Below are 12,006 nucleotides of genomic sequence, written 5' to 3'. Positions count from 1 at the left end.
ATCTCAACTGTGAATAGTCATCAGCCCGGCCAAAGTTTTGAAGGTTTGAATTCAGGCCCACTGGAGTGAAAGCCCCACCTATTGAGTTTGCTTCTGCGCTTGACTCCACCTAACTTAACCTAGGGGCCAATCTTTAACAGCAACACGTGCAAAGGCTGAAGTTGGGGTAGAGGGTACAGAATGTGCTACTTCACGTCCTGCCTTCAAAATAAACTCTGCTCAAGTCACCAAGATTTACTTACAGAGAACTGATGGGTGTTAAAGTAGCATGCTAGGAGGGCGTTTTTCCTACACTTTGATAGCACTTCAAGGTCTTAATGTATATGGGGCTTTGCTAAGCCTCTTGGCATTGACTCCATCTCAGCTGGAGAAAGTTAAAATGGACTGTCTTCCAAACAGCCCAAGTAAATCAAGCTACAAATGTGAACTTTCTTAAGAGATGAGGAAATGTCTCCATAGTCAATGACAAGTGCTGGAGCTTTATGCTTTTCTGAAATCAACAGAGAAGTCTGAAAAAATTTGGAAAATTACTTCATCTTCCTGAAATCCCCCTTTGTACCTCAGTCATGTCCAGCTTCTGGTTCAGAGTCTCCTGTTCTTCACAGCTTGTGGAGATTTGCATTAGGGAAAGAAAAAATACACATAATTTGCAGAGAAACTGCAGTTGGAAAGATAAACCAAACTGATGCATATCAGTCCCTTTCAAGAATTACATGTTCAGCCTTCATTTCTGCATTTTCTTTTTCTTCAGTTAAAAAAACTCTTCAATCACTCCTAGCAATGAAAGACAAGAAAAGCATACCCTGACCAAGAAAATGCAGATGAAAGACTATAGCTTCTAAACGCACCATGGGAAATGAAAACTCAGAGAACTCCCTGCCCTGAGGAAAGCTATAGAGGTGAACAGTCCAAAAATAAATAAATAAATAACTCCACCAGAAGAAGCCGAGAAATCGGAGATCTTTGGGCATCCTGAGAATTTGCTACAGGCTGGGTGGAATTGCTCTAAAATGCACTCTTGGTTAGAGCTCTCTGCTCTGACTCTCTTCACATCTCCTTCTCTTCATTTCCATTTTAGGACAGTCCCCTTTTCCTTTTTCTCTCCTCTCTATGTCTCATTTGCTTCCCTTCCCCATGTACTTCCCTTTCATGTTTCTTACAGTAAAAACTAAAGTGTTCTCAAATATCATTTTCCTTATGAAAAATACACCCCCACAAAAAAAAAAAAAAAGCAAACCCTATATTTTTAAAGCAAAATTATCTATGTAAACAGAACGCAAACAAGCAGCTGTGTCACAACAGCAATTACAAGCCCAAAGAAGTCTAGATATTGTTTATACTAGACTCCCTATGTGCGTGTACACATGTATGTACCATCACCTTCTCTCAATCCTAACTGACTTACAGACCTTGCATCAAAGCAGCTTCAGAGGCATTTAGCAAGACCTGGTCTTAACCAAACAAATCAGGATTAGTGACAGATTTACAGGGAGAAGATACTGGGTGTGACAGGCCTGAAAATCACTAACAAACATAAACTGACTCTAGTCCGTGGACTATGTTTTACTTACCAGTTTTGGGCTAACACCCAGGACTTCTCTTTTCTTTCCAAAGGTATGATGTCAGGCACATGGCAGTTCTTGAGTTTCTGTGTAAGCCAGCATTGCCAGAGGCTCTGTGCAGGTGTGGTTAACAGTTATTTAATGATTCTTCACAATTGCATGTATCTGTCTGAACATAAATACAGTCTGATCGTAATCTTTCTTTTCACACCATGAATTTGCCCTAGTATTTCCACCCTTGCAGGTTCTCGAATGCCTGATCCTAGTTATTACAGAACTTGGATTCACTGGATTGTTTCAGACCATCCTGAGCACTGTGTTGTACTGGTGGCTCGGTGAGGTAAGGGGACTGGCAGCAGTGTGCTTGATGCTCTACACATAAATTCTCGGAGTTTGGCTCCCTGGTCACTCTCTTTTCCACATGTTTACACACTAGCAACATGTATGGTTAAGTATCTAAAAGTAAAATTACAAGAAACAGCCCTGGCAGTTCCTGGTAAAAGATTCCAGACTTCCTCCTCTCCCCAGCAGCTCCACGAGCCTTTATTCAATGTAAATTCTAGTAATTTTCAATTAGTTAAAATAATTTTGAGTGATAGTTTGACTGTTTCTTTTCCAAAAGGTAATAGTTTTCCTAATTAGTCACCTGCTTTGATAAGGCTCTGACTTTTACTCTAATCTAAATTAACAAGACTTTATCTACCTGCATCGTTTAAACACACCCTACTTGCAAATCTGGTATGACTAAAAACCAAGACAAGTGTTTGGTTTCATTTTACATTTGCTTCAAAGTGCCCCACTTGGAGGTTAATTATTAATCTACTCGACTGTATGTAAAGGTTCAGGGAAACAACAGGGTTAGTAGGTAGAGCAGTAGTTTGGGAATTTGGAAACCTGTGTCCTATTTCCAACTTAGATCTCATAAGTTTGGCCAATACATCCACATCCTTGATGCTTTACTTCCAAAACAGAAATAGAAACACCCTCTGCACAAAGCCCTTTGACATCTTTAGGGAAGAAACTTTACATGTGTGAGGCAACGGTATGTTTGTTCGCACCTTCAAGAGACTGAAACTCAGCTAATCCCTTAAGAACCCAACTAGGAACTTGAGATCAGATACTCAACCCATGCAACTCAGCAAAACTAATGACTTTGTCAGAGCTGTAGAGATCTGCAGTGGCTGAAGAACCAGCTCCTCAAGCTTTCACTGTATTTGTCTGTCATCTGCAAAATGAGGAAAACACACCTAATCTCTCGAGCACAGTCTGGAGTTCATAAACCCCCTCCCTCTGCCATCCTGTGGTATTAAAATAGATGTACCCTCAGTGTAACTGTGTTGCCTATCTCAAGGCCCAGCATGCAGCAGCACAGACCAGATTTTCTAAGAGAGCACAGATTGTCTGGGTGGTGAGAGGATTTGATTCTGACCATTCAGATCTTGAAGCAGGGAAGTGAAAAATGGCACATGGGAAACAAAACACACACAGGACAGACAGGGGAGGAACTTTTTATAGGGGCAGATAGCAACAGGATGAGAGGAAATGGCTTTAAACTGGAATAGGGTAGATTTAAACTAGGTATCAGGAAGAAATTCTTTACTGTGAGGGTGGTGAGACTGGAACAGATTGCCCAGAGAGGTTATGAATGCCCCCTCCCTGGAAGCACTCAGGGACAAGTTGGATGGGCTTTGAGCAACTTGATCTAGAGGAAGGTGTCCCTGAATATAGCAGGGACTGCTGGACAATCTTAAAGGTCCCTTCCAACCCAAACCATTCAATTCTATGATTCTATAATCTAGAGACATTGCTACCAAATTCCGCCTACCTTAGGAAGGCCACTGCAGCCTGCTCCTGAGTAACACAGTTCACTTGATCATGACAAACGAAACCAGAGAAAACAAAACAAACACAACAAAAAAATTCAAAGTTTTTTACACCATTAATTATTCACGTAGTTGGTTAATGCTTATATAAACAAAGGGGTTCCAACCAGAAAAAGCTTTTTGAAAACAAGAAAATATTTTATTCATTTTAAAAAAACAAAAACAAACAAACAAAAAAACACATAAGAATGTGGAAGGAATACTTATTGTTATTCAGATGGAATATTATTGGCAGGATGACTCATTTGTTAATCCACAGTGCTATAAATAGTACCGTAACTCAGTTGAATGGAAACATATCCTTCACTATCTCTAGTCACTTGTTTACCCATGTAAAATACATATGTTTTTGAGCTGGCCTAGGTGTATTCCAGAAAGGGCTAGCAAAGTTCAGGGACTCCATTATACATTCAAAGCCCTTCAGCTTTCGATTAATTTTCTTGCACTCCTACCATGTTGCTCACTCTGCTCAATGCATGGACGTAGAGGCAATAAAAGGCTACTGTAACAACTCAGCCAGTGTTTCCTCATATCATGGGCCAGTGATAGCAAGCCTTTGGCACCAATACCAAGTTTGGCGCCAACAGGTATTTGGTCTGGCACCAGCAATAAGAAGCTATGATGGTTTCTTTTTTAGTTTGTTTGGCACCAGTCACAAGAAACATTCACCATCCCTGGCAGAGAGCCATAGAATTTCACCAAACGGCTTCTGAATCATAACTTCATAACAAACATAACACAACATAACTTGTAATTGTGGAGTCTGTCTCTTAGCAAGCAATTCTGTCCTTACAATTACATCCAGATGTATCAATATCCTTGCTTCCTTCTAGTATCAGTTTCTTTCTAGCAGTAATAATCTTCTCAAAGAGATCCACAAACCTGTAAGTTCTTCAGCATTTGGATTTTCTTTCTCTTCCTGCAGTTAGATGAAACCAGGTAATCATCTACAAGGAAAGCCTATGGGGACAGCTACTAAATTAAGTCATCACAAAATATGTTGTAAATACTATGTTGACTTAACCTCCCTCCTCACCCTGTACCATGTCATGTAACTTCTCAGACGGCAGATGTGCAATATAGGTTCACCTTATGCGGTGTGAAGCCCCATTCAAGCCTATAAGGCTTAATGCATCTAGGATGAAAAAAGAATTACCTGTAAGTTATCTGAGACTCGTGACAGTACAGTTCCAGTTCCAGCAGCGGTTGCCCAATGGCACAACACTTCTGATTAGGCCTCGTGGGGGATACCTCAGTGGATGAAGCACAGGATGAAGATTCTGAAGAGCTCAGTTCTACAGAAGGCATTGCCAAAGAGATTTCAGCAGGACATCTCCCCTTCACTCCTCTTGGCTGTAAACTGGATGAGCTCTGAGATTTGTGTGGGAAGGACAGTGTGAGAACAAGGAATTACTTCTGTAGTACGAAGCATTAGTAACAACAGCAATAATGTCATCCTCTTCACAGGGGAAAAATCTGTCCCTGCCCATTCTGTCACAATCCAGTACAAAGGAAAAATTTGCTGAGATGTGGACTTTTGTATGGCACATGAAGTGGGCACAGGGAGGAAGTGATTCCTTTGGGCATGGGAAAATTTCTTCTCAAGCAACAACTACCAAGAAACTAAACATTGTGTTATAAAAAAACAAAGTCAAAATGGAAGTCCCCACTGTAAATTCAGCTCTTGGTATTTGCCAAAGACACTTGGGAATCCCTACCCTGAGGGAATGCTTGTTCCTGTGGAAAATCTGTAGAGTTCACAATGAGGGGATTCACTCAGACGTGCATTCTACCTCAGTGATCAAACTCTTCCTCTCAAGGTCTAAATGAATTTCCACTGACCTCCCTTCTTACAGCTTAGTCTCCAGCTGGATTTCCTTCAACTATAAAAATGTATATAGTGTAATTAGCCAACCTCCACAGACTCTGTAGTTCATTTATGCATGCTAGGCAAGTCTCCTGCTGTGAGCAGCCCATCCAAAGAGAACTCTTTGAACTGGTCTATTGTTGTTCATGTAGTGTATTGCATTGTCCAATTTCATCATTCCTGGCAAGGCACCGCACTCCTGCAGCTTGCTACAGGAGGAGGAAAAGAGATGATGAAGCACTTTGTCCAGCTGCTGTGCCGGACATCTCAGATGTACAAATAAGCTTGCCTACCACTAGCTACAGGACTCACCCAGTCAACACAGAGGCATTTGTTGACCAATTGTGCTTATAAGATCTTATCTGGAAGTACTCTCTAATCTAGTTAGCCATCTGGAGGGACAAAGGACAGAAAAGAGAGTAAGAAAGGATCAGGTGAAAAAGAAAGATAAAATAATAATAATAAAACTGAGTCGATAGAATAACACACCTTTACGTAATATTCACTGGAGCGTACAGTCAAATCTTTGGCTTAGAGTACCGTGTAAGTAACACAACTGGGTTGACCAAAAACATACCCAAAACCACACAACGGTGTAGCATTTTGCTACATTTAGTGGGGGATAATTCTGGAACTTAAAGGTTGAGCAAATTTCCTTACCTTCAAACTCTCATTGGCAAACTCTGAAATAAAGGAGTCAAATACTACAGAAAATGGGAAGCAAAGTTGTGTGCGTGATTTGCGACCCACCATTCACGTTTCTCTTCTTTGTTTTTGATTAGGTACTGTTTTGGGTAGGAAAAGAGGGGGTCATACATCAAAAAAAAATGTGCTGCTCTGCTGCACTCAAGAGGAAGAGACATTCCATTTTAGAACAAAGAATCTGGATTTTTTTTCACATTGCTTCACTAAAAGGTTTTTGGAGGTTTTTCTTGGGGTGATGGGGGTGGAGTGTTTGGCTTTGCTATAATACAGCACATCAAAGTGCTTTTGATGTGAAGTTTACTTAACAGAATCAGTTTTTCCGATGATTGTGTTAATCTTTATAAACCTGAAGGCGATACTGTGCCTTTTTAAAAAACTATAGCAGGAAAAGACTTGAGGTTACATACACTCTCAGTGGTGAGAGACAGGGGCAGTTGTATTACTTTGCCTCTTCTTAAAACTACACCCATTCCCTCATGGGCAGCAATGGCAGTGGTCTTGACTTCACTCCTACTTGAGTTGGGAAGGTTCTGTTTAAACCACGCTCATCCCTCACATAAGCACCTTCAGGTGCTTTCCCAGGTAAGAGCCACATTAGATTTCCGGGTCAATTTACACAGGGATTGGCTGAGAGGCAGCAGGGAGGCCTTGAGCCCACACAAGAATCAGCGCTGATCTTAGGAAGGTACCCCCACTCCACTAATAGCCACTAATAGCTATCTTTAATTGTGTTATTTTGAGCACAAGCTCCTGTCCTCTCTTTAATCCTGCAGAACCAGCTTTGCCATCCACTCCTTGTCTTGAAGTATGGCTGTGAAAAGCTTCTGTTATGTCTGACGTGTTTACCTACAGCATTTGAATGACTTTTTAAGTTCTTTGAATAAAGATAAGAGACAATGTGTACATTTTCCACACAAACAGTGGAACGGCAATAAAATAAACATCAAAGGTAAGCTAGAAAATCATCACTACTTTGCTGCCATTTATAACAAAAGCAGGAAGAGGAAAAAACTACCCTCACCACTGGCATCATCTTAGAAAATACGAGTTTTGGAAGGAACGATGGCTTTTTCCCATACACTTAAACACAAACATTGGCACCTACAGCTAACGCAGTGCTTCACTGAAAGATCTCAGTTTACATTGCGTGCAGAGAACAAGAAGCCAAGAGATGTCTCCCTCCTCTTATCTTTGTTGCTCCATTTTTCTCAGCTGGTACAGCTTTAGTGGGAACAGGAAGCCATCAAACCCATTATTAAAGTTAGAAAGAGTACAGCCAGAGGACAGGAGGACCTCTTATTGTTTAGTATTTAAGACCCATATGAGGCTGAAAAAAGAATGGCAAAGCTTTGAAATGTTGTGCAGGTGTGTGTGGGAATGTTTCTTCTATTCAAAAGAGATGGAGAACGAAAGTAGTGCTGTTTGTTTCTTCTGAGGGTCTTTTAAATCGGCCTTCTTTTAAGTTCCTCCCCAGCATGCATCGGCAGCTGGAGCACAGCATAGTCCTAGCCAGAGTGATGCTGCATTTTGGAGCATTTATCCTAAAACAAGGGCTAATTCAGAAAGACTGCTTTTGGAAAACATGGGACAATCCTCCAGAACACAACATTCAAAGTGTCCATAAGAGAGACAGAATAGAAGCACCACACTGGATTTCTGCTGATGTCTTTGTTTTGGTATTGTTTTGCAGACGCCAGCTCTACTGATGTATGGAGTCAAACGGGGTTTTGCAATAGACTCTGAATAGACAGCAGGGTAGGACTGAAGTTTTCAGTGGAGTTACTGCTGTCTCGCTCTCATCGTTCAGGTGTTCCACCCAGCGCTGCTGGAGGGGACTGAACATCTGCCCTTAGAAAAGGCCATAAGACCACGACGAGTGCAAAGCTGGAAGCAAACAGAACAATCGTGATTATTTTGTCTCGAAAGAAAAGCACCTGGGTAAAGTTACAGAGTGCTTTGTGCTGGGTTTGATGGAAAATTTATAGTCACGGTGTTATGAAAACGTTAAAGCAAAGTTGCTTTAAAAAAAAACAACAACGCAATAAAATATTTTATTGGAGAGCGACAGCTCCAACATTGCAGACATGCCATCGGAAGACATCAAGCGATGGTGCTGCGCACACAGCAGCACGCTCAAAGCCAAGGGTAAAGCTGTAGCAGCCTCTCCCGTCACGCAGCGCTGCCTACCTGCTCCCACCTTACTCTGCACCCTTGTTATGACGGCAGGGGAGAGGGGCTGAGACTGTCAGCCCACATAAACCACGAGGGATCCCCAGCTGCGGAGCGGCGCGGGGTTCCAACAGGTTGTTGCGCTGTCACATTGCAACTGCTTTGCGCAGCGCTGCGAACACAGATCGCGGCGCGGCAGGTTCTGCTCTGCCACCTATGAGCCGTTCCTCATGCTGCACCTGGAGCGGGGCTGGAGTTCCAGATCTCATTGAGCTCTGCTCTGCTCGGAGTGCCCGGCATGGAGGAGGCGCCTGGCAGGAGAAAATGCACACGCGTTTCGTAAAAAGAAAAAAATAAAGAAGAAATTAAAAAAATAAAATAAAATAAAAATAAAAAAAATAAATAAATAATAAATAAATAAAAAAAAACCCCACTTTCCAACCAGACCTCGCTGTCATCTGGGCTAATTGCGGCTCTGATACGGCTATTAGGGCATACCCACCTTTGCTACCTTGCTTCCCCACCCACCACCCTTTCAGATCTCCGTCCTGGCTCCGCCTCTCGCCGGCGTTATAATGGGCTGGTCTGAAAGTGGTGGAGAGAGGCAGAACCACAGGGGAAGAGGGAGATAATGACAATAACCCCAGTAACCCCCGTCACCCGGCTGTTGCCCGCACCGCTGCGAGGAGCCGAGCTCTGACGGGGATAACCCGGACGACGAGAGAAGACCCCGGCGTCTCCCGGAGCATCGCCGGACGGGAGCAGCGGGAGCGGCCCGAGGAGCGTCGGTCACCACCGGGGGCGGCGGAGAGGAGAGGCTCCGGTCCGACCCGATGGAGCCGGCGGCGTGACGAGGCTGGGGAGTCCCTCGCTGCGGGAGGAGGACGCGGAGGTGGCAGCCGAAGCAGCCGCCGCCGCCGCCGCCGCCGCCGCGGAGCTGTCCAAGCGGGTGAGGGGGCAGAGCCGCCCCTCCCGCCCCCCTCGGGGCCGCGCCGAGGGGCGGGGGTCGCCGAGCCAAGCAACGGGGCGCGTGGGGGCCGCTCCGCCGCCATGAAGCTGGAGGTGTTCTCGCAGCACTACGAGGACAAGCTGAGCGCCGGCAGCGATCAGGAAGGCAGCGGATCGCTCTCCCCGGCGCCGGCCGACAGCGAGCTGGGATCGGACGGGGACTGCGCCGCCAACAGCCCGGGCGGCAGCGCCGGCAGCTCCGGGCGGCCCCCGTTGCCGACCCCGGCCCCTCAGCCGCCGCCGCCGCCGCCGACTCCGGCCGAGGGGGGCAAGGGGAAGCCGTACACGCGGCGGCCCAAGCCGCCCTACTCGTACATCGCGCTGATCGCCATGGCCATCCGCGACTCGGCCGGGGGCCGCCTGACCTTGGCCGAGATCAACGACTACCTGATGAGCCGCTTCCCCTTCTTCCGCGGCGCCTACACGGGCTGGCGCAACTCGGTGCGCCACAACCTCTCCCTCAACGATTGCTTCGTCAAGGTGCTGCGCGATCCGGCGCGGCCCTGGGGCAAGGACAACTACTGGATGCTCAACCCCAGCAGCGAGTACACCTTCGCCGACGGCGTCTTCCGCCGCCGCCGCAAGCGGCTGAGCCGCGCCGCCCCGCCGCCGCCGTCCGCCCGCCCCGCCGCCGCCCCGCAGCCGCCGCCGCAGCCGCCGCAGGAGGCGGCCGGAGCGGGCGCCGCGTCCCCCGCCGCCACCGAGGAGGAGGAGGAGGCGGCGACGGGCGGCGGAGGAGCGGCGGGCGGCGGCGCCAAGTTCTCCAGCTCCTTCGCCATCGAGAGCCTCCTCCGGCGGCCGGCCGGGCCCCGCGCAGCCCCGCAGCCCCCGCCGCCCGCCCGCCTCGTGTGGCCGCCTCCCGCCGCCCCGCACCTGCTGCCCGCTCATCACTACCCGCTGCTCCCCTACGCTCAGCCCTCGGCGCCCGCGGCCGCTCTCTACGGCGGGGGCCTGGTGCAACTGTGCGCCTACGGGCTGGGCGACCCGCCGCTGCTGCTGGGCGGCCCCCACGGGCATCCCCAGGGGCAGCCGCCGGCGGAGCGACCGCGGGCGCCGCTCTTCGGCGGGGCCGCGCTCCCCGGGGGATCCCCGCCCTACGTCCCGCTCCGAGCACCGCGGCCGGCGGCGGGGAGCTCGGCCCCGTTCCGCCCGTACGCTGTGGAAACCCCCCTAGCGTAACCCAGGAGAGGGCAGGGAGCTCTGGATCCCGCACTTGAACTCCCAAAGCCTCCCGGCGGACGCCTCGATGACTGTGCCTTAAAGAAGTGATGGCGGGCATCACTTCGAACCAAGCCAAAAAAACTGCCCTCCGGGACATAGCCATGAGCCTCAAGTGCTTCTTACTGTGCGCTGGGACCGCTCCGCTTCTGCCTTCCCCTCTCCGCCCCCCGAGGCTGCGCTGCGCACCGGCAGCGGGCGCAGGGGGGGAGGAGGGGCGGGGGCTGCTGCGGGGCCGTAAGTCCGGGCCGCAACGCCGCGCATCACTGTGCCAAACCCACCCCAACCTCCCCCTTTTTTGTTTTGTTTTGTTTTGTTTTTCTCCTGCCCGGCACCCGACACCTCGTGGGAAAAGAGGACCTTAAGTTATTTATAAAAGCAGTGTTTTTCACACGAGGAGAGTGCCGCTTTTTTAATTAATTATTGTTGGGGAGAGGGGTGTAGAAGAGCGCCGTCACCTGTGCTGTACACCCAACGCCGAGCCCTCTACTGCTTGGAAACCGTGATTACTTTCCTATTTTATTTTGGTGTTTGTATATAGTAGATGTGCGTGTGCCCGGCGCCTCCGCTGCCTTTTTATTATTATTATTATTATTATTATTATGGAGAAGGACAACGGACGTAACCCGCTCGTCATCTCCGAGAGCAAGGCAAAGGAGCGGGCTCCGGTTGCCGGCTGGGCGAAATCTCAGCGCCGGGACTCTGTGGGAGTGTTAGAGGTGACAGAACACATTCAGCCCTCGGCTGTTCCCGAAGCGCGATGTGTTCGGGTCGCTCAGCACCACCACGAGAGATCGGGGCAGCCTCAGAAAGACGGAGGTGGGAAAAGGAGAGGGAGGGTTTCAGTGCCCGGGGAACCGGGTAAGAAGTGAGTGCTTTCCCCAACTCAGAGCGCTTTTCTTTTTATAATTATCATTTTCATTTTTCTTATATTTTTTAACTTTTTTTTTTTTTTTTTTTTTTTTTTGAAGCTCTGAAATGGTCATTTGGGGTAGGTCTGCTTGTTCTCGTAATAGTAATAATAAAAAGGATGAAAAACGACCAGCTTTCTTTCCCTTGACTCTTCTGTAACTATCACCCAAACGAACGCTGAAGGAAAATTTAGAGTGAGCGCTGATTTCTAATCACTCTTGTTTGGGACCTCTGTCTTCCTCCCCACCTGCTCTGCCTCAGCCCTTGCCCTTTCCTTTCCCACCCGCAAACACTGCGCAGAGAGCGGAGGTGCGCTCGGAGCGCAGCGCTTCCAGCAGAGCATACAGCGGGCGGAACCGCAGAGCTGTTTCCATCCAGCTCCAGCCGATTTCACGGCGCGTTTAGCACAGACCGTAACATCCATCAGAACATTGCGAGAGATTAGTGACTAATGGATTAAGTAATCCAACCCTTGAAGGAATTGGTTTTTATGTACGCGCGCACACACACACACACACACGTTTGGTATTTCGACATCATCGTGCCTTCAAGGCTCTGTGCAAATATCCATCAGCCCTCCTATAAACGATCCTTTCCCCTTTCTTTATAAGGGTGCTCAGAGGGAAACTGCAGGTCTCGTTTGGTTCTGTCCATCTATAGTGCTCATTATTTGTGGTACTGA

General features: G+C 47.8%; 1 protein-coding gene and 1 long non-coding RNA gene across 2 annotated transcripts; one reads left to right on the top strand and one right to left on the bottom strand.

The window, feature by feature from the left end:
- Window positions 1-5,946: 5,946 nt before the first annotated feature.
- Window positions 5,947-11,298, bottom strand: LOC140248458 (uncharacterized). Its single transcript, XR_011902840.1, has 3 exons — window positions 10,539-11,298; window positions 8,205-8,497; window positions 5,947-7,901 (listed from the first exon to the last, which is right to left on the bottom strand). It is a non-coding gene; the product is annotated as an uncharacterized lncRNA (long non-coding RNA).
- Window positions 8,696-10,553, top strand: FOXQ1 (forkhead box Q1). The gene has a single exon (XM_072329210.1). It carries the CDS (start codon window positions 9,237-9,239, stop codon window positions 10,371-10,373), a length of 1,137 nt encoding a protein of 378 aa, XP_072185311.1. The 5' UTR covers window positions 8,696-9,236; the 3' UTR covers window positions 10,374-10,553.
- Window positions 11,299-12,006: the final 708 nt, after the last annotated feature.

Source organism: Excalfactoria chinensis, chromosome 2, assembly GCF_039878825.1.
Source record: "Excalfactoria chinensis isolate bCotChi1 chromosome 2, bCotChi1.hap2, whole genome shotgun sequence".
Taxonomy (NCBI): Eukaryota; Metazoa; Chordata; class Aves; order Galliformes; family Phasianidae; genus Excalfactoria; species Excalfactoria chinensis.
This window is presented reverse-complemented; position numbering and strand designations above follow the sequence as displayed.